The 23,984-nt window shown below is 34.9% G+C and overlaps 1 protein-coding gene across 2 annotated transcripts in view; it reads right to left on the bottom strand.

Annotated features, from left to right (window-relative positions):
* Positions 1–2,307: 2,307 nt before the first annotated feature.
* PIBF1 (progesterone immunomodulatory binding factor 1) overlaps positions 2,308–23,984 on the bottom strand; it is a 105,775-nt gene continuing 84,098 nt past the window's right edge. For both annotated transcript variants that reach the window (XM_054271649.1, XM_054271648.1), the window contains exons 16-18: positions 23,249–23,333; positions 5,184–5,360; positions 2,308–2,919 (exon numbers count right to left, since the gene is read on the bottom strand). In XM_054271649.1, coding sequence (XP_054127624.1) covers positions 2,863–2,919; positions 5,184–5,360; positions 23,249–23,333 — 319 coding nt within the window. In that variant the 3' untranslated portion in view covers positions 2,308–2,862. The remainder of the gene's footprint in view (positions 2,920–5,183; positions 5,361–23,248; positions 23,334–23,984) is intronic.

Here is a 23,984-nt window from a genome sequence, read left to right as displayed (position 1 = left end):
AAGCTTAGGTCTCCTCCTAGATAATTAATTACAGCCTTGCAGTCTAGTGAAGAATCCCAGGAAAAATACAGTCTTCAACTAAAAAAACCCCAACGTATTGAGGATATTTACACAAGGACCACATGTATTACAAGAACCTACCAACAGCATTGTGTGCTATCAGTATATTCTAATAAACTGCTTTTATTTCTGCACATTTAAAGATGGACCTTGTTAATAATAACAAAAGACCCCTAAAAATCGCAACCCTTTGACAGATTAGGTAACTTTGTCATCTGAAGAACTGTTTAAATATCAATAAAATTTCACCACAAAATCAGCATAATTTTCTGTCGACCTTCTTAGAAAATCAGGCTGCCTGGAGGATGCAGAAATTTACAATGCACAGTTACTCTCCAAGAGCAAAAATGTTCCTGGGTATTGCACTTCCATGGAAGAATTAAACAGAATTTTGCCTTTTGGATGGTATTAAGTAAATTAATGTCACTATCTGATATCAGATAATTTAGGAATAATACCACAGAGTAATTTAATTGGAATTCTGATAATCAGTCATCTAGTCCATCTCAAAGTCAAGTCCAATTATACCAGTTTGCTCAGGAGTTTGCTTGGTTCTGAACATCTCCAAGGATGAAGATTCCACCACCTCTCTAGGCAACTGTTTCAGTATTTGACCATTCTCACAGTAAAAGCATTTTTCATAACAGCTAATTGAGTTTTCTAGTGCTCCATCTGGTGTCCATTGTCTCTCACTCTATTGCTGTGCATCTCTGAGCTCAGAGTCAGGCTCTCTTGTCTCTGTACCATCCCATTTGGTAGTTGGAGACTGCAAGTTCCTCCTGTATGCCCTCTAATATTAACGCTGTACAAGTCCAGTTCTTCCCACCTCTCCTTCTGCATCAGGTGCTTCAGCCCCTGGCCATCCTGGTGCACCTCTGCTGGACTCACTGCAACATGTCAATGCCTTTCTTGAGCAAGCCCAAAACTGGACACAGGACTCCAGATGTGACCTCCCGTGTGCCAAACTGAAGGGAAGGATCACTTCCCTGACTCTGCTGACTGTCCTGTTGGTAATAACCACCTGGGATGTGGCTGGCTGGCACATGACTGACTCACATTCCATTTGTTGTCCACTGGGACCCACAGCTCTGTTTCTGTCAAGCTGCTTTGCAGCAGTGTTGGCATATGGGGTTATTACATCCTGGATGTGGGGCTGCAACTGCTTTTGTTGAACTTCATACATTTCTTGTTGATCCAATTTGCAACCTGCTGAGATCCTCTGAGAGCTTTCCTTCAACAATCCCTCAAATCTGGTATTGCCTGTGAACTTGCCAAGGGATGACACTATTCCAGCAGGACATGGCACTGTTGATCATGTTTTCTTTAGGTAGGTGTGTCACCCATCTTACAGTCTGTATCTCACCAGTTTGTCTATAAACACACCATAGGAAAACAAATTGGAAATACTTAAGATTCCGACTAGTATCTTGCCTAAAATAGCTCACAGTCCTTCTAGATAATACAGTTCATTAGTTATTCATTGATAACAGATAAACAAAATAGTATGGGAAGTTCATTTAGGGACTGAATCACATTCATATCTATTACAATCTACAAAATTAGTATCTGCATATGGGAACTGTTTTATAGGAAATAAAAGTTAAGGATTCTAGTCACATAAAAATATATGTTAGATAAAACCTAACTTCTGGAAACTTTATTCAGAAATGACTGTACTGAATGTTTGTGAGCCCAAAATTTTTTGTGATTTTTTCCCCAGAGAGCAGCAGTTGGCCTACCTCACTCACAGAATGATAATTTTTCACCTGTGATGTGCAATTGCCAGCATTTTTACCTTGGTCTCTCAGAACAAGAAAATGGAAAAAAAAGGAAACTGAAGCTTTCCTGGAGCAGAGGAAGTATTACTGTGCTTCAGCTGTTTGGAAAAAGGCACTAAGAAGAAAGAGCTTTCTCTTAAATTAAATCTGAGCAATATTTTCAGTATGCAGTACTTAAAAGATCTGTATTTACGTTATACATAGAAACGTACCATACGCAGTCAAGAATGCTTTGAAAAATTAGAGAACTTTTGTATCATTAGAATAGATGGTGGAGTGGAATAAACAAGTAGAATGTGTTCTTGGACTTTGGAGCTTATTTTCATATAATTAAATATGGTAAGTTATCCATTTCCCTGCTGCACACTACAGTCCTCACCCATCATGGTTCTATTTTTATTATTACATTGATGTAACTGCACTACTGTCTAGCCCATTAAGTATCAGTGCTGATAATTAGGATGTATTTTATTGCTTCTTCAAAGTATTTTAATGCCTGCTTGGTTATACAAATGACATCAAGTGATGAACTACAAATTAAGGCCAGTAGGAAATTTTGTTTCCAGCTGACATGAATTTCCTTTATAGAAAATACAATACTAATGCATGTATATTTTGAAAATTTCCATTAGTCAGAATAGTTGCAAGGAATGTGGCATGAAACACAGAGTCCAGGAAAAACAATATAAAAAGGCTGAAACATGCGTTAATTTGAACACCCTGAATAACACATCCTTTAACTACCCAGATTATAATTTGTAGAACACACTAGTGTTTATTTATCTTTAAAATTCAAATAAATGTTAGCAAAATTATTGCATGTATCATTTTCACACATTTTATTCACATGAGAGATCTAGAAATTATTTTATGAAGCATAAGAGTATTTGACAGTCAAAAAAGAAACAGTTAAAACCAAACCAGTTGTTTGCTTCTACAGTAAAATGAGCATCACTATGGTGAAAATAACTTTCTTTAAAGAAAAGCTCCCCAAAGGATTATTTTGAATAATTTTTGAAAAATGCTATGCTGATGTTTTCTTCTTCAGTTTCTTGTACCACACAGGTACCTCTTTATTTGTCTGTAAAAGAAAGAACATTTATTTGTGAGACAGTGAACAGAAGAAAAACATGCAATCTACACAATTTAAACAATCTACACAATTTAAACAATCTACACAAGTCTCTGTCCTTCCTATGTAGTTCAAAGTTGAGTTCTTTCCTTAAATGCAATATCAAAACCAAAACTACACATTTAAAGTTACTATTACAACATACCATTATTAAAACCTCCCCATTTCCAGGTTATAAAAAGCAGATTTTATGGTGAAAACGAACTAATTTTTAAAAAAATATACCTGTCACAATGAAAACAAGCATCAACTGTGCCATAAATAGGTTTCATTTGAAATAACATCATCTATGTTTTCCAGCTAAGAAAGGAATCGATCTTAGAAAAGAGATCTTAGGTGTGCCAAAACTGACCAACATTTTATGCAGAAATATAGTTCTTAAAATATTTAATTGAAAATAAAAGAATACAGAAGTTTTCTAACTCTGTACAAGGTATTTTAGTTGCATAGAATTGCCTGTGAGCAACTTTTCCTTGCCTTCATAATCCTATGGGTTACTGCTACACAGTCAGGATTGCTTGTGGCAAATTCAGTGGTGGTTTGTATAAAATAAAATAGTTTAAGTTTTAATAGAAATAGAACAAATCAGTTGGAGGTGGAACAAGGTAAGGACTATTCTGCTTCCAGGGTTGGGTATAATCTCTTTAGTTAGTGAGCTCTGTCTCGGTCTGTTGTCCCTAAATTTATTCTTTTCTAGTTCCCTTTTCTGACTGCTCTCTATTCATTCTTTCTTCCAAAACATAAAAATAATTTAATTTAAAAGTCTGCTTTATTATTTTTGAAGACTCCAGTTACAAAAACAAATCTGGTCTATTTGTTCAAGCTTTTAGAATTCTGGAAATTGACCTAAACTGGCAGGATTTTCACAGGACTACTGATTTCTTTTCCTATTTAAGAAGAAAACCTGTGCCATCTGCCCATTTTCAGTTCTCTACTCCTAAGTCTGCAAAGGCTAAAGTTTTTCACAGAGAAACTGGTTACAATTTCTTACTGGAATGTTTTTCTGTATTCCTACATAATTTCTATATGCCTAAGTAAGACAGGACAGATTATGCAAGGAAACCCCAGATCATTTTCACAAACTGTTTGCTTATGTTTCGGATCACTGAATAGCTCCATCAAAAACAAAGTTTGGGCAGTATGATTTAGCACTACCGAAAGGACTGTGGATGAAACAGCACTGGGTAAGCCTGTGTTTAGTCTAACAATGCTATTCAAGCAGAATTTGAACTCCTAAATGTTCTCATGTCATGTCCCAGAGATGCTACTGTTTCCTACTTTTTGTATTATACACCCAATACATGGGTGTGCTACACTACAAACCTCATATTATTTAAGGCACTGTATGTTAAAGTTTCTACCAGGAAAAACAAAACCAAAACCCCAACAAAATAAGAAAAAAAAAAAAAGAAAAAAAGAGTTCTCTTTGGACCAAATCAGCACATATGTTATGCAGTGTGGATACATCCAGTTCGCCCCAGAGAAAGGTAGCATTATGAAGTTTGTAAATAAGAGTAATGACTTGCTTTGTGATTCAGCATTTCAACTTGGCTGTCTTGAATCTATTAGTTCAGACACAGTCATAGTCAGAAACTTCTAAACCATTTTCAGGAAACTTTCCAATACCAGAGGCACTAAATCTGAAGTGGGCCAATTCAAATATTAAAAGCCAAGTTTTTAGTTTGTGAAGGAATAAAATAGGGTTTTATACTGACTTTATAACATCAGGCTTCCATAGCAACAGAAGTGATATCAATACTGGTGTTCTGTTTTTATATATATTTAGATACATAAGCACATACATATTAATATATATCAATTTAAGCATGCAGAAATACACCTATTTCCTCACTCCTGCTTCTTAATATAGACATGTACAAACTCCACTTACACACAATCATAAGAGATTTAAATTAGTATACATGGTCTGTGAATCCCTACAACTATTAAAATCTTACTAGCCCCTCAGTGTTGTGATACAACAATGGTATTTTTTTTTAAAAGACTTGGTTTGCTGTGAACTTAAGATATAGAAAGTAACCAAATCATTAAAAAACATCAAAAACTCTAATTTTTCTCCTTGACACTGACTGTTTCCATAAAGAGCTGAATTAATTACACATCTCCCTAAAGGATGAATCCACTTTTTTTTTTTTTAAACCGTGAGGAGAACCATCAGAAGTTTTGGCACTTACTCTTATCACAGTACTTACAAATAATGTTGGCTTAGGTGTAAATATATTTTCTTCTTCATGTTCTGGCAGCAGTTTTACCAAAGGGATTGATTGTTTTCCAGTTGCACTTTTTACACCAATATGAGACCGAGGTAGATTTTGTTCGCAGCCTTTACCACGTAGAGTAAAAATAATCTGCTTCATTGTGGCTAATTCCTATAAAACCACAAAAGAACAATGCTAAGTTATTAAGTTAAATTACATTGGAACCTATAAATATTTATTTGTTAATAATAAATTTATATTCAGCAAACATAGATCCATAAATGTAAAAAAGAATATATACTTGCTATAATTAATAAGATTACTACTTCAATCCTAGCAAAGTAAGAAAATAAAATAAGCACAGAGGATTTATAAAACTCAAATTTTGTCTTGCTTAAAGGCTGTAAAAGAGAACATTTACTGTGTAGTAAGAAGCACATTATCTCTTTTAACTTTGACTTCCATTCCACTTAAAAGAATTCTTTTGCATTTATTTTTTCAGGCTGAGGGACTGTACAAATCTAATTTGAATGACTTTGGCAACTTGTACATTGGAGCACTAGGTCTTGCACAGAAAATTATAAATACCTTACTATTTCTTTATCATCTGGATATATTTCTTTATATCCAGATTAGAAAAGAAAAATCAATGAAGAACCTTTAGAGGATATACAGTAAAAATAGGATCAGAATGGAAAATAAGTTTTGTGAAAAATGAAAGTTCCAGTGTGGAAAAAGGAATAAGAATATATAGAAATGCAGCCCTTTTTTTTGATATCCTATAAAAACAATTTGAATTAAAAATGTAATCTTTCCTTAATACTTAAATCTGAACAAACCAGATTATTCAAAATGTACAGTAGAGTGATAAAGGAAAAAACATAGCATTTTCTGACTTTAACTGCACATCTTCTTTTGTCATGTTTCACCACATCTACCTCCAAATGTTCCCTCTCTCCCCCATGTAATGGTTACGATTACTATAAAATAAGTTACAGAATGTAAAAAGAAGGAGAAATAATTAATGTAAATTAATTATTATTATTAGTATTAGTAGTATTAAATTTTACATGTTTTAAAACATTAATGTTTTTGTTTGCTTGCTTTTTACAAATGGTGTTGTCTTCAATAAGCAACACTGTTACTGTATTAGCCTTATATATAATTAACATTCTGTCTCATCTCTCAATCAGAAAAGGGTAATTTGTGTTTATAGCTGAATGACAAATATTTGTTAAATCTTACCTACTTAATACCTGCTAGAAAATGACACTGATGTACATTCTATTTTCATTGAATTATTAGTAATGAGTTAAAAAAAACCCATCAGCCTTTTAAAATACTCCTGCCATATACCTTCTCTCTGTCCACTGCTGCCTTTAATACAAGAAACAAAGTCAAAAGAAACATGCTGAAGCCTTTAAATTGTTGAACACTAACTGAGTTACATGAATGGAAGTTACACTCCACAGACCAGCTTTATCGAGTGTACAAATTGTTCTTGTATCTCAGTCATTTAATATTAACTATTTGCATAATTCAGCCATGTGTGGTGGCATGTTGAAACAGCATGACTGCAGAGCAGCTGTTTAAAAGGACTGCATAGCTGATGCCAACATGTTTTTCAAAGTTGTAAACTCTGCAAAGATGTTGCCAAAGCAACACATAGACAGAATTTCTTGATGAAAATAACTCAAGCAAGTATACAGCAAATAAATACACCATCACAGGAGATTAAATTGTACATAAACAATGTTTTGACATTAGCAAATGGTGTTCCTATACTTAAACTGTGTTATTCTGTGGACCAAAGAGTTGCACGTTTGAACAAGGCAAAACACAAAAACTGTCACACAGATTTATTTCAGAAACAGAGTTGCAACTTGAATGTGTAGGGTCAAATTCTCTTGTGTCAAGATCCACTTGGCAGTTTAAAGTCTTCTCTACTTAACAGAATCTGTCCTGTACTTGACAGCACTGTGTGTTTTCAGACTTGGAATAGGCTCTGGAGAGTCAGCTCTCACACAAGCTTCCCTTGTGACAGGAGGATTCTCTAATGTGAAGCTATAGGAAAGAATGACAGGGAGTGGGGATGAAAAATTAGTCCACAACGAAGAAGCTATTTTGGCATCACAGCCAAATTTATCATGAGGATTTAGCTAAGGTTGTCTTAATATTTGTTCTAAACCCCCTCCTCATTTAGTAAGAAAGACCTTAAGACACTTGGCAAAATAAATAGCACAAGAAACACTGAATCCAACAGAATTACTGGTATGTGTACTGCTAAACAGGAAAAGAAAATTGCCACAACATCTTTGCAAGAGATTTGCTGTAGTCAACAAAGGAAAAACTGAAAACAAAACTCTGCCTTGAACTGCAGTAATTTTAACCATCTCTTCAGATTTCTGTGCTCCTGAACACAATCTTAATTCTTACCTTCACTTTTAAGTTTCAAACAGTGGTGAGTACCTGCTGGCATGCTATCTTGATTCTCTAAGTATTATTTTCCAATCCTAAAATCCAGCAAGTTGATCGGAGATTGTACTTAGCAGAAATACGTGAACTTGTTCCAGTGGGAACAAGACCTTCGGAAAGAAGAGGAAAACAGGTAGAGGGTTCAAAGGAGAAGGTAAGAATCTTTTGTGGAGAAGGACATGAACTAGCTTCAGGATAAGCTAAGTAAAGGAAGATGTGAAGAGAAATGGATGAGCAAAATTCTTCTACTTTTTACTGTGTGAAGTCCATGTTTCTATGCCCAGGCAGAGCTGTGCACATTGTTTACTTACAATATCCCCTTCAGTTACTCAGTGCACTGTAGAAAACAGTGTTGCTAAAGCTCTGCATTTCCCAATTTCTCTGGGGAAGTATTTGGTCTTTGCCACGCTGGCTCCTGGACATATAAGCCATGCTATGCAAGATACGTGTGTCACTGTTTTGAGGTTTCCAGGGTTGAGGGCTTTGGCTTTGGACAGCCAGACAGAAATCCTTCTTGGGAGGATTATGAGTACCAACACCTCTGAATGGATTCACCCAGCTCCTCCCTGGGTTGGCTTTACACCTCTGGCCTCCCTGTCACCAACCACGGGAACACAAGCACCCACTCACCGCTTACGCAACATTCCGTGGGGACGTGGCAGTGCAGACACATGGAAAACAATGCAGTTGGCAAAAACCAGTGAGTTAAGATGACACAAGGAAAAAAGTAACCTGTGCAGCTGGCACAAAAACAGTGCTTACATACAATTAGTGTCACCCATACAAACAAGTATCAGGACTATATTATTAAATATTTTGAAAGTCTGTCCACAGCTACCTGATGAATTTTTGTTAAGGATGTTGCTCTGTGTACCAGCACAAGTCCAAAAAATCAAAGTAATGAGCTATGTGACACATTAATTGGGATTTCACTTGAACTTGGAACACTTAAATTACTGTATCTAAACATAAGTATCTAACCACGAGCTAAGAATCTAATTTTCTATTACAGACAATGCAGATTGGAAAGTGACTCCATTCAGAAGTGGGACACTCTTGGTGTTGTAACATTAGTCTTGCTGATTAGGCTGCTGTTAACTATAAAGCACAGAAAGATACCTCACCACAGACACCTTCACTTTGATACCTAAATTTAATTGTGATAAGCTGGATCCATTTCTCACCTCACTCTCCTTATCATTTACTTTTCTCAGGCTTCTACTTTGCCTAAAACAACTTTCATCCTGAATAGCCAGTGTGCAATCATACTTCCCCTTGCACAGAGATTTGAAGTATCAAATTATTTTCTTAAAAGGAACTAACTGTGTTTTTAGAACAAGATTTCACACCACAGATTATCTACTTGGTAGGTTTTCCAAAACATACATAGATTTATAGTTTAGGACAATCTAGCATCCTGTGTTCTACTTATGGATATTAATTATTATTTAGTAAAGATTACGTGAACTATAAAGAATACTTGATAATTCTGCATACATACAGAAAAGGAGTTGGAATTCAAAGTAACTGATTAGAATGAATGGACTGAGAATACTGGGAGTGGTGTAGCAGGAGGTGAAGTAAGGTAACATGTATTGCATTGTAAATAGTATCAGAAGAAACTACTTGCTCATTTCCATTTATTTTTGGTAAGTTATGTCCAACAACCTTAGTTAAAAATAGCAAAAGCAATTTTGTGTGCCAATATACAAGCGGAGAAGGAGATACAAAGGTTGGACTCGATCTTAGAGGTCTTTTCCAACTTAAGTGTTTCTATGACTCTTTATTAAGGTACAGAAAAGGGATAGACAGCAGTCTTTTCCACAGTGTCCATTAATTAAAATGTCTTCTAGTTTGGAATATTTCCCAAATTCTACCTTGCTAATTTATTAGGCTAAATAATGGTGTAGAGGAACTAACTGGAAATCATCAGCCTTTAAAACAGTGTTAAAAGAACAAAACTGAAGAAGTGTAAGTAATTTTTAAAAGGTAAAGTAAAAAAGGGTATTACCTACTCACACTTCAGAAAATTCAGGGACTTTCTAATGATGTTTGAGCTTAAATTAAAAGCAAAAAAAAGCTGTAGTTTATTTAAAATAGATTTTGCCTGTCTATTATGGATAATTAAAATAGGATCTAGAAAAATGGATCAGTTTTGGAATACAAAGGATAAAATTTGATTCCTTCAACTAGCAATGCAACTAGAAGATAAGCAAATTCAAAAATAAGGCATGAAGTCATATAAAATACAAGTGTATTTTGAGTTACAGATACTGTAAAGGGAACTCTATTGGTTTTGATGTCCTTGATACATGCTCATACATACATGTACCAAAAGAGCAGCTTATGTCTTCCTAATTCAAAATTACCAGAATATTAGGTATTGTAACAAAATCACAAAATGAAAAAGAATTGTCTCGTGGGAAATGACTGAGGCATAAAAAGGTGCTCATTTATCATGTAACTGATGAAGTATGTGAAAGAAATACCTACATTAAACATTGTAATCAAGTATAGTATCAAGACAGTAATTTCATTTTTTTCAGTGAATTGTCAACAGCATAATTTTTTTTTCTTTCTGTCTCTGTCATGTAACTATAATCAAAGGAAGAAAGAATCCTCTTGTGTGCACTCAAAAGCTTGCAATAGCACTTAACATTATATATGTGTATATATAGCTATAATAACTATGTAAATTTATATAAGCAGTTAATGAGACATATCTATCTATCTATCTATCTATCTATCTATCTATCTATTTATCTACCTATCATTCTATTTATCTATCATACTCAGGAAGCAGATACAAAATAACAGTCTCACGAAAAAATAACTGGCTAACAGGAATCAATGTCATACATGTCAATTCTTAGGTTCTTACAGCAGAGAAGTCTTGCACATCAAATAATCTCCATACAATGATCCTGAAAAGAAGTGTTACATAGATCAAACCAAACAGTTGGAACTCCTCAGTAGGAAGAGATATATACTGTGTGGTCTCAAGGTAGCTCATTCTAATGGTAGATTGAATGGCTTTTTCATATCACTAAAATCATAGCAGCAACCAGTGGGTGTCAGATCCATCTGGCTCTTTCCTCATGCAGTAAAGCTCATGGCACTGCACTCAGGTAAATGTCCTCTAAAGCAAAAGTGACTCTGATAATAGAATGTCCAGTTATCTGAACCTTTATCATGGCAAGTGGCATTCTACTTTAAGCTCTGCATATAGAATTTAGGAATTCTGTATGCAATTTACAATTGCATATATTTAAGAATTTACAATTGCAAACTTCACCTTAGATTACAACTCCATTTTGAAGCAGAGAACTTGTATTGTGGAAGCTGAACAGGAGATTTCTGCCCTACAAAATGTATCAGGTTCTGGCAGAACCACTGAATTTTGATGACTGACAAGTGTTCCCAGAGAAGAACACAGCATAAAAGAATAGCACAGAAAACCAATTTCACTGTCAAAATCAGAAAAATCAGATGAAAGAGGGATAAAACTTGAGGTCTCCTCTCTCAGGGATGCCGATCAAAAGTTAAGGTCTTTCAAAATTTGTGAGCTGAGCACTAACGTGACAATTTTAGATGTGTATTCTCACTCCCAATCCCTAAGTCTCCTGTACTGTGAGAGCAAAGTATGTATGGTCAGGACCTCTTTTGGAAAGCTGATATTCTTCAGTTTAACTGCCATATGGTCCCCATGTGGTTAAACTATAACTCAAAATAAAATATGTATCGTCTGGAGTTTGACTGTACACCCCCCATGCATGGAAGGGATTGAACAAAAAACTGCTTCACAAAAAGACTTTTAGTGCACCACAACTTGAGACCAGAGACTGGACTCTTCTCAGTGTGAAAGCCAAATAGTAGCTTGGAATGTAGCAGACTGGTGACTATTATGGCTTCATTAACTTCTAAAATGACATTAACAATGAAACCAATAAATATATTAGAACATACAAGTGAGGGAAGATAGCCATACTGGCATGAAAAACATGTTCATGGCAAGTCAGCACAATCTGTCTTCACCTGCATGTTTCCTCTTAGTTACTCAGCTATTGTAGTCTTCAAACAAGTCTGCACAGGGAAAAAGAGAGTTCAGAAATTGAAGCTACAGGTTTGTTAAAGAACCTTGATTTGAGAAACTTAAACCAGCATTTAAGAATGTTATACTCATTTGGTAGTGTTCTGTAAAGAGCATATTCTGGAATGATTTCTCAGTCTCTGAAGAATGAAAAGTTCAGGTTCAATATACAAGAGAGGATTCAGAGATAAAAAGAAAGTTTTATACTTTCTATATCTTCTTCTTGAGGGAAAATTATCTTAATCTGGGAAAAGTCAGGGCAGGGTGGTTCAGAAGGAACCATCTTCACAGTTGACTGTCTCAAGGTGTTCACTAGGATCAAGATTAACGGGCACATCAGGTGATGGTAGATAAACGCTAAGGATATTGCCCTCTACGAAGTCCTGTGCACGAATTCCCTTGGATTCCTCTTAGACTTCTACTGAAACTTTTGTGAAAGTAAAAGTACATTGAAATAAAGTTGTATCATTTAATTGCTAATACTAAGGTGGACAGGGATCTTTGTGAGAACTCTGATTGCAATGTGGCTTTGGAACATGTGACAACTCTGACTAAAGTTTGGCTTTGGAACACATGACTGGATACTTGGTTGGATTTCCTCACATGCATCTTTTGATATCTTCAGTAATAATGTTTAAACCTAGGCAAACTAGCTTGTCTGATCTCTTTATATTGCTGTTGGTGAGAAGTTAAAAAAACAATAATAATTTTGCGTATTTTAAATGAGATTAAGGTCATAATAGTAAATCACGTCATAATAGTACCTGTTTCTTTTTCCTAACTGCAAATCCCTAGATGATTTTCAGGTGTAGATACCTACATGATGTATTTTTTATATTAGGCAAGATCCATTTCTGTCACTTTGTCACTTGACAAGTAACTTTTCAAATCATCTTTACAGTGGCAGTATCTTTGACAGCACTGGAATTTACCAGTTAAAATGGAGGTAAAAAACCAAAGCTCACTGTATGGAATTTTGGCATAAACATATTTCTGCAGAACAACAAAACCTGAAACAAAACCCGGTTAAACTTTTCAACATATGCAATGACTTGCACACAGCACTTTGAAGTTTGAGTATGGTACTCAAACTTTGGAGTGCACTACAGAAAGGAGACATACATATGTGTCATTATCAAGGAATGAGACTCTCAAACAGAAGTAGTACCTACAACGTCTCCTCTTCAGAAGTGCTGACAATTCACACAAAGAACTATTTTATAACTGTCCTTCAGGGGTTTTATTCCTGCTAGAGACAGACTGCAGAAGGTAGGCTATAACCTGGAATGAATTATCAGTTCCCTTTCCTGGCTGGAAGTGGAAAAAGACCAACACCATTAGCACAGATTCGCAACACTGGACAGTAACTTGTCATTAATGATGGCAAGTTGTCAAACAGGAGAAAGACATTGCAGAAGTGCCATTTTGACATGGCAGCAAAATGAAGCAAATGGTCAGCCAGTCCATCCCCTTACTTAAGACTGCAGATGGATAGGAAGCAGTGGCACAACTGGTGCAAACTCAGTTTCAACAGTGGAACTCCTTGAGCTTTTGCCTATCAGGAGCAGAATCTACATCCATAACAGAGCTCAAAGAAGATTTTAACAACCGCCCATGAAATCAAGAAAACATCACAAGTCATGGTTCAATCCTTCAAGTAAGGCAGAGTGTATTTGACATAGTTGCATCCTAATTGCAGCTGTACTGGAAATACAAGAAGTCAGCAAGAATTTCAGTGTGAGAATTGCACATATGGTCATCTAAAGCATATGGATCACACTGTAAAGCTGGAAACTGGAAGACAGTATGAAATGTACTGATCAAACAAATGAAGCTGATAACTGGGTGGTGGAAAGATGCCAGACCATATGCAGGATGTTGATAACTTCTCTGCACTACACTTAATTCACTAGTTCTCTATATCCCAGTGCATATAAAAACCTTAAAATGAACTGACAGATCTGTGACTATATGGTTCTACAAACTACTTCCAGTTTTATAAGGTGAATGCATTAGAACTGTGGCAACAATAAAATGTCCCAGTCAGTGCAGAGAACAGCTTCTGTTTTTTTAGATACATAAAAATCTCTGCCTATTTCAGCTGTATCTTAAATTTGTTCTTAACAGTTTAATCTTTCTAACTTATTAACAAAAATAGGAAATAATTTGTCTCATAATTCAGAACTAACATGTCAAATTGTTAAGTTTTTTTCACTTTGGCATTGTGGATCAGAAATATATTTGTAATTGTAACTAGAACTAATTCTCCAAGTACTTTTTTTTTTTCAGCTGAGCCATTGTCACATTCATTTATTCAATATTTAATAAAAAGTATGCTTTCTTAAGTTCACCTAACAGGAAACAGATGCTAACATGCTAATATGCTAAAACAGCCTTATTTTCATACATTATTATGTAGAAGCTACTGTATTTTCTGAAACGGTAATATTCTAGTTTAATTCTCCCTGTCTTTGCTATTTTTTACAGTATTTAAATTCACCTTCCATTTGGTAATAGTCAAATGCTATCATGAAATGTACAAAAGTACAATTTTTACACAGCTGGATATGCAGTAGAATGAGACAGAAATATACATAGCCAATCCAGGGAAAAAAGAATATAACATGGGATAGATGTTGAGAAAATTTGAACAATTTCAGATTAATCAACAATTTCTTGTTTAAAAGTTTATCCCTTTAATTGATTCTAGCTCCCTCAAAGCCATATAATTTAAAATACACATGCCAATTCCATCCCATAATCCTTATATATGTTGCATTTTTCATATGAAGCCCCCTATTTATTAAACAACTGCTTACTGTATATACTGTGAAGGGAGAGATAATTCTTGCAAGAATATATATTAAAGATAGTAACACATTCTGAATAATACAGCTCAAAGAAAAGAATCAGTGCTGTTAAGTCCTTCCCCTTGCTAAATTCACTGCTATTTGGAATTCACTGTTTATTAAAGCTTGACAGCAACAAAATAGATAACAAAAAGATGAGAACTACTGCTTAGGAGCATATTTTTCTTTGTAAAAAATGAGCCAGAAGCTTCTCTACACTCGTTTAGCTATGTAAATGTCACTTTGTTTCTCCAAGCTTAAAGCTGAGAATAGCTCCGGGGCTTACTTGTGATGCAGAAATGTTCCTGTAATCTACTTAGAAAACATGCAGAACATTAATAGAAACTAGAATCTTGGAACATAAACGTAGCATAAGAAAAATGATAATTACTCTGTGGCTTAACATTTAAAAAGAGAGCTAAGCATTGTACATCAGCATTTTTTTTTAATATAAAACAAGTTGCAGCACATAGATGAGCAGGAAGTCGCTCACTTTAGAAACACAAATAATTTTGACATTATCGTGTACAATCTTTTTACACAGAAAAAGAGGGGGAAGAGGCAGAGATTGAGATTGTTTGAAGGCACCTGTTACCAATCACATCTTTTCATTCGTGTCTTCCCAACCCCTGCAGAGATACCCCTTCCTTCCCCTCTCCCCAACAAAGCAGTTTTCTCCTTTTATCCACTAAGCTTCCATCCCTGATTAAACACGTACTGCCCTCCCCCTTACGACTCCAAAGCTTTTTATGAGCGTCTGAACTTCTCTCCACCTCTGTTTTTTTGCAGATGGCAGCTGTTGCTACTCTCCAGGTTCCTAAATCCAACATATTGGCTTTCTGTCCTAGGTTATTCCTAGTCAATCTTCTTCAGCATAACTTAATTACAGCTAAGGATAGTATTAGCCAGACTTTAAAGTATGACTAATAATGAAATGCTGAAAACTCATCTGGAATTCTCAAGGTCACTGCTGAGATGGAATTAAAATCTGGGCACAGAGAATTTAGCAGTGAAGGGTAGTCTGCAAAGGCAACACAAAAGTAAGAAGGACAAACTGGTAATATAGAGTGGAATGGTCAAAGGAAGGTAAAGCAGAGATACTTCAGGACCCCTTGCATTTCCACAAAAAAAGAAAGAAAAATAATAAAACCATCTGACTTTTCTTTCACTCTTGTGGGCAAAAAACCAGGATAACTATTGAGAAGTACCAGGATTTTGTGCAGGATACTGACATAAAGATGAATGCAAGAACAGAGGCTACTGGATTCTCAAACACTGTCAACATTAAAATTTTGGAACAATGTCATGGAATTCTGAATTCATGTGGCCATGTTTCAAATCTAACATTCGTAAGCATTTATGTAAATCCTTGGAAACATTAGCCTGATCATTTATAGATGCTCTGAAAAAACACTTGGAGCCCTTCACAAACTATGCATTTCCTAATATGACTAATTAGTAACTGTTTCTCCTCTTGGTCTCATGGACTCTCTCCAACCTTAAACACACTTGGAAAATGCATTTGGCAACCATTTATCAAAAACTAAAAATACGTCAGATTTTAACATTTTAAAGATAATGAAATAACTATTTTCTGTTCTTAACTTATGCTACACAATATTGCCTTATGCTTATCTCATTTTCTTGCATCCCACCACATCCTCTGTTTCCTAGAAAAAAATAAGCTAGACCTTTAATCTCACTCACATAAGACCTCTGGCCTGTTGTGAAATTTCTTTTTATATAAAAAATACAAAATATCCATCCTACAGATTTAATAAAACCTTTTTTTAATTCACATTTTTAGTTTTTAAGATTTAATCTTTAAGAGACTGGCAGGACATTGGAAAGTGGCCTTTTTCAGGAGACATTGATTAAAAAATGAATGTAAATTCTCAGAATGATATGAAGAGAAAATGTAATTGTGAAACTGCTTCCAAAATGCAATCAGTTCCTATATAAGAAGATGACTTAGAGAAAAGGGTTAATTTGTGTCTAGTTAGGAAAAATAAATGCTAAGGAGATTTTCTTTTCAGGCTTTTGAACTGAGATGTAAGAAACAAAAGCTGGCTGTGAGTAAGATACTGCATTAGGACACATGAACTCTTAACCTCTTCCACAAATGGGGGAGTTCTGGACAAAACACTGTTTGATTATTGCTTCTACAAAACAGGGATAGTAATAGTTTTCTGCTTTGTGAGACAGGTGTTCAGCTACAGTGGTGAAGGCCACAGAAATATTCAGTTAATAAATGGAATTATTCTGACATATCGATAAGAAACTGTGAAAACCTGGGAAGGAGAAAGAGTAACATGGTTTTAAAGGAAAAGCATTAGGTTTACTCATAAATGGTGAGTTACACATCACACATGGAATGCTCCTCACCTGCCAATTGGAAAGTAAGTTCAACATAACACGCGCTCAGGCAATTAGCATTTTAATATTAACTTGGTAGACTATTTTCAGCAAGAACAGCTCACTAAGAACTTTTCTATTTTTTAATATGTTTTAAATAGAATAAGAACTTGCAATGGTTAACCAACATAAATTTTAACCCAATCTAGCTGAAGATTCCTACCAATTCAGGTACACATATTTAGACAGATTTAACACTCAATTTGAGTGACACAACAATTTCCTGACATAAGCTAAATGGATTTAAGTAAACAAATAGCAATCAAACTCCATGTGTCTGTAGCCATTTAACTGATTGATATCAAACAGGTTTATTTAAACTACTACATGTTTTCTACTTTGTCCCCTAGCAGACAGCCAGAGCCTGGTTTCTGGTTGCTAACTTCACTTGAAGAGCTCTGGCACAGTAACACATGAATATGTCAATAAGGCAGGTGACTAGTTCAGCAAGTTTACATTCTATCACTTGTGTGCACAGCTGCTAATGTAGGGTGAGTGCACAGATGTGTAAAGCAGACAAAATATCAGCAGGTTGTCATATCTTCTTACCTGATGTATAATATTCATGGGCTGATAATGAATCATGTCTGCATAAACAATTGCATTGCAGGAAATAAATAGTTATTGTAAACAGCCTGAATTTGCAGCATTTATGTAATAAATGTTACCTTTCTATTTCTTATGACAATGATTTCATAGTATTAATTTTACTTTTTTAGGTTAAAAATTACTGTATTGCCAGACTGAGTCAGATACTGGTGATTTCAAGCAGTTAAAAAAATGGTGTAAATGAAGTCCTTTATATTCATACAAAAAACCCCTCATCTTAGGACTTGAAGGAACATCTATTAAAGTCTTTTATTGGTGTATCTTATACCACTGTCTCTTTTTTTGTTTTAAGATCTCCTACAGTATTTCTATTTGAAACATAAAAAGAACTCCATTCATTCTACTTGCTCTGCTTTTTCCCCCCACGAAACCCCAGTGGATTATGAACTTCACATTAAAAATATAAACCTCAGCTAGTTAATTTTCAAGATTTTAGAACTCAGTTTCTACACTGTTTGAATTGGAAGAGCTAAAATAGATTTAATTGTGCACATTATTAGTTTTCTTTATTATGACACATCTGCATCTTAAATTTCTGAAGAAACAGTACAATGCTATACATCAAAGCATAGCAAATTTATAACCTCTTAAATGTAACCTCAGGAAATTATTACTAAAACTTCTTGCCAAACATCTGAGTGCTGACAGACTGCCCTTCCAAGTTTTCATCTGAGGTTTGAAAGCCCATGGATAAAGTCTAGAATTGCACTTCTGATGTTACAAAATGCTAACAACTGCATCAAGCATGAAAGGCAATGGAATTGCCAGGATCACAGATCATGGTAAATATTTCTTTTAGTCAAAGACTGACTGTAGGAAAGAAAAAAACCCCAAACCAACAAACTAGATAAAAGGAATCATGCATCAAGAGCTTCAACAAAAAGATTTAGTGGATTCATCCCACTTAACTTTAGCACCTAAGAGAGAACTGCATTTTCAGTGCCTTTAAGTTATGGATGCCCGTTATATGCACAAAGGAATACTGTTTGGATGCAAATAAAGGATGGAACAGAAGCTGGTGTTCTATACAGTTTTGGACACAAAATGCCCTCATTATCACAGGTAAGTAATACTGACATATAAATATTTCTGCTTGTTTGTTTTTCTTTGCTGGACTTTTTCCAAAGATCATTCAAACTTCTAACTTAACAGACAGCAATAGACCTTTGTAGGGTTTTTTTTTTTCTTTAAATCTGCAAATCTCTTTAGTGATTTGCAGTAGTGTCCTACTGCAGCATTAGAAGTGTGTCAGAGCTGGTGGAACAGGAGGAGGGAGCAGGAGAATCAGGAGCAAAGGGGTAAGGTAGTGTTATAGCTATAGTGTTATTGGGTCAACTCAGGCATGATGTATAATTTCACCTGGATTTATTCTTTGAAGGAACACCTTTCTTACTCATTCTTCCCTGACTATACAAAGACACATGGGCAGTAAGTTCCAAAGATGGGGCCAGGTCACGCAGTTAATTAGTTAGTGGGAAGAATTAAAACTACAAGTTGGTGTTGGTGTGGTTGGGTTATTCGAGTTGAGAGTGTCAACAGTGTGAAGCTTCAGCTGATTAAAATGAGAACGGTCACTAGAAATAATTATGACCAAAAGAAATATTCTGGAGGTCTGAAATATCCCTTTAAAAAAAAAAAACCCACAATATTTGGTGGAAGATTATTAATGGGAGACCACATTGTTCCTCCAATGTTTTATGTTTTCTGATGGATCTAGGAAAACAATTAAATAATAATACCTTGATAAAACATAGAAAATATCATATATTAAAATCAACTGAGAAATCTGGCTGCATTAACTTGCTGTCTTGCACTAAGGGGTGTACAAATGGCATCTGAATACATGCACCCAGACCCTTCTGAGAGCTCAGAGAAGACAAGGGCCACTGGGAAGGGTTTATTATGAACCTCCAACATGATCTCAACATCATCCTAGATATTGCTCATTCATGATAATGCCATTGAACTCCCTCTAATAGGGAAGTTTGCATTTAACGACATGAAGAATGCAAGAAAATTTATCTTACCAGCTGATTCTCAGTGATCTAAATGAAAAACTAGATTAAACTGTTTTCCACATTCATTTACTAATTAATTCAGACAGAAAAGGAAGAAGCAGGCCAAGAAACAATTCAGAATTTAGGCCAAGAACAGAGTCTGAATAAAACCCCAACCTTCCTTTTGTTTCCTTCATGGGTGGACAGAAGCTTTTAAGGCTTTATATAATCAAATAACTATTTTTCACTTTGATGTCCCACAGCAAAATATAAGATTCATCATCAAATTAGACGTCTGTATAATTTGAAATAATGAACTATTTTATGACATTAACATTTAGTGTAATTTTTTCCTGTAATAAAAGAGTTCATATAAGAATCCTACAGAAATTCTTCCAAGATTCAAAGTATAACTTTCAACTTTCTTCTTCTAAAATTAAAATCTGTGAAAAGAGAAGATTAATCATGAATGTAAGTTCTTTATTTAAAAACTGTATAAAATGCTATAATAGTCTCCAAAGCAGCATTATGAATGTAGCTGATATCACAAAGAGATAAAAATTAAAAAACCTTCCAACCCCTAAAACTCTAACATTCCATTAAAAAGAGTTAATACAGTCTGAGACCACACAGGCTGGAATACCTGAAGTCAAAGCTGTGCACCTACTGAAACTTGTTGCTGGAAGACAGCATTAACATAATTTTGGCATTTTGCTTGTACTTTTAGCAGTTACTTTTAACGTACCTAAACTTCATTTTATCTTAACTATGAATATCTTAGGTTTATCTGTTCAAGAATTCTAATGTTTCTACTTGCAAACATGAGAGCAACAAGGTAATTCCTAACAAGACATGACAGTTTAGTATGTGCAATGACTGAACAAGGCTGATAGTAACCCTGTTACATGATAGCACGTACCAAACACATAAACCCATAATTCATCTTTTTTTTTCAAAGTGTATGGATCTGTATCTACAGGTTGCCTGTCAGTTTTATTTAAAATTGCAATCTGTTTAAATGCAGTTAACCCTTTACTAACCTGATGTGAGAAAATTTTTATTCTTTATTTCTGTCAGCAAGGATAATTACTGGAACATTGTGATGTTACTGCAAATTTAAATCTTTTATTAAGATGGCAAAGAAGTATAGTCAAAGACTAACTCACTATCCTGTACAACCATTTCAATACATGAGATAACTGCCTTTTAGAGAAATTCATGAAGTGTAAAACTACTGGAAGAAGTTTGCATTAGAAGTAAAAAATAAAAGGCTGCATTAGGAATAAACAGAATTGACAAAAGTTAAACTTACACACAAACACAAAAGCTACCTGTTCTTTTCAAACATTTTCCTGAAACATTTTTAGCTACTATTTTGTTTCTCAGGAGAATTTTTTTGTGTGTTGTACTGGCATTTCATAGTTTTCTTCCCTCAAACATGCAACTTCTGATGTTTCTTTTTCATATTTTTTACTTATATTCTTTTCTGCAGAAGTATCTTTAAAAAATATTATCACTGTTTGACTAATATGTCCTATTTTTAACAGATGTAAAAAGAAATTTCAGAAAACAGTACTAATTTTGGAAATATTTGATCGATTTCTTAACATTCAGGGTATGAGAAACATCGAAGAAGTCTGTTTCAGACTCAAGTATTTGCTTTTCTTTTCCAATCAAGCCTTCCTCTGCCAGCCTCCCTTGATTGTTTGACAGAATTTAAAGTTTGGAATGGTGAAATGACACAAAGAAGCAAACTGCTGCATATCAGGAATAGTTTATGAGGGTACTTACAGGGGCTAATGTAGTTTGGATGTAAAAAATGTTGCATAGCTTTATGTTAGAAATGTTATAGTTTCCTTAGAAAACATGGAAAAATTTTTCTTTTATCACTTTCTACTGCTTTTAATCAGCTGCAATGCATGCTCAGTGATATGACACTACTAAAACTAGGCACCCAAGTGTGATTGCTCTGTGAGCATAACTAGTTGGCAGCACCAGAGGTTGGGAAAGAAAGAGTAGGAACAGGAAATGTTGAAAGAAATTATTTGAAATTAGGCCAAGGGCCTATAATATTGGAAAAAACACTACATGTTTATACAATTACATCATGTTTCCTCTGAGTATTTTTCATATCATTAATGTAAGGATATGATAAAGCATGCATATAATGGTAAGGTTTATAAACTATCTAGAAATGTTTAAATCATAGATCAGTTTGGTTTGGAACTCAGCAAACAGAATTAGTAGTTTTAATTTAAGTTGAGGTTCACTTGGACTCAGCTGCCAGTGCAACTCTTTTGTTTTGGTTCTAACAAAAAGGAGTTTTTTAAGTGCTTGGGAGAGACAAACTAGTTTGGACCAATTAATGACACGGATTTTGGTTCACTGATCTAAGAAGGGAATGTGATGAATAGTATGAAAAGGCGATGAAGGAAAACAATTTTGGAGGTGGAATGAAACTTCAGGAGCTGGATAGTCAGTTTTCCATGAAAATAATGTTTTAAAATGAGTGATAATCCGAACTCTGACAGGATAATTTAGGGGAGTTGTAGCTTCTTTGAAAGGAATCTCTCCATCTTTTCTCTTACCAGTAAGAGAAAAGAAAGATGTTGTCAGGGAACTATTGCTATGCCTCTACAACCACTTTCTGAACAGGTAAGTGGGTAGTGAGGTCCCATCACTCTGTATCTGTAATTTGCACTGTTTTTCCTCATTCCTGATTTGTTAATGTTGTATTTTTTTCTGCAAATCCTTGCCAAATCATTCAGCACCTCTGGGAGAAGATTTAATAGTTGCTTAGGTCAGCTTTTGGTTTTATATCTTCAGTACTCTTTAGCTTCAGAAAATTCTGTGCTATTATTCACATTCTCAGATTCCTGCAGTAAACTTCATTTATTTTCATCCTTTGTTTCAGACATTTAATTTGCAGATTTTCTCTCCTATGCCATATATTAATCTCTTAAGATTGTTCAGATAAAAATCTTGACAAGAGTCTTTAGGGTTCCCTAAAGGGCAAAATTTTGCATACTTTTAGATCTGAGAGTATAATCCAGTCCAGTAGCACCCTGATTCTTGCTCAGATGAAACTCAGGTAAGTATACAAAAAAGTACCTCGACTCTTCTTGGAAACCTGTGTAACTATTGTTTTGCTTCCTCTCCCTAACCCCTATTTGGAGTTGAAAAGGGATTCAAAAGAGTGTATGGAAATGAATTTAACAGTGGTTTGGTCCAGTGTTTGGCTGCAAGGACTGGGGAGCACAGAGAGATCCCTGAGGTATACTGTGGCAAAAGCAGACCTTGCAGATTACATGTGTATCAATTTCACTGTGTTTATCTAGATTCTTGTTAAATGCTTGCAATCACCATACACTGTTCAAGGCAAAAAAAAAAAAATGAAAGAACAGAGACAATAAACCATCAGAGAGAATTTAACAACAGAGAATGTAACTGAGACCCTCCCCAGCAGTCAACAGACACGGTCACCTGTGTTGCTGATAACGACAGACAAGAAAACCCCAACAAATCAAATCCAAGTAAACCATTTTACCATTTTGTTCTCCGTGGTTTAAGACCCAGTAGCAAAAAAGTGCACTTATGGTAGTAATGCTAAAAAAGGAAGATTACCTCACGGTCATTTAGAAGTCTCTCCAAATCTGCAGCCATTTGATTCTTGACACGCAGCAAAGCTGACTTTTCTTTATTTAAAAGACTGGTAAAAAGAGGATAGGAAATGCAGTAATAGCAACAGATAATCTCTTTTAATCTTGTGTTCTGGCTGAAACATGCATTTTCTAAAGCTAAATACTGGCAACAATAAAAATCTGCTCAAGTAATTGTATCAAATGATCCTTCTCTATATTCAAGCACCGAAATTTTTATAAATATGCCCAAATGTACGCACAACTTCTTATTTTAGTCAAACGGAAAAACTATTCAAAGCCTTCATAAAATGCCTCTTTTTTCCCCTCTGAAGGGTAATTTAAATGATTAGAATCTTCTATTACCATTTCTTGGTTTCTTCTAGGCAAAATGAGATTATTTTATAAGCAAAGTAAGTCTCCTTATACCTACACTTCCGTATCAAAATGTGGATTTCTTTGTTGTATTAGTCACTAGCAGTAGCACACCATAGGAACTCTTTATACTACTGTATTTAGAATTCTGAAAATAGCAAATACAAGGAAGAAAAACATACAGCTCTTCTCCCTTTAGCTGTATAGTTTCTGCAAAAATTGTAAAGATATTTTTGTTGTTTTTAATATTTTTATTCCAGGATAATGTATGGGATCAAGCTTGTCCTATGAAGCAAGTATGAAAACTGATTTAGCATGAAGGCATACCTTTATAGCAGAATGTAATG

The sequence above is a fragment of the Melozone crissalis genome, unplaced genomic scaffold (assembly GCF_028551555.1).
Source record: "Melozone crissalis strain CALT ecotype California unplaced genomic scaffold, PUWL_Pcris_2 ptg000013l_1, whole genome shotgun sequence".
Taxonomy (NCBI): Eukaryota; Metazoa; Chordata; class Aves; order Passeriformes; family Passerellidae; genus Melozone; species Melozone crissalis.
Note: the sequence above shows the minus strand (reverse complement) of the source record. Positions and strands in the feature narration are given on the sequence as shown.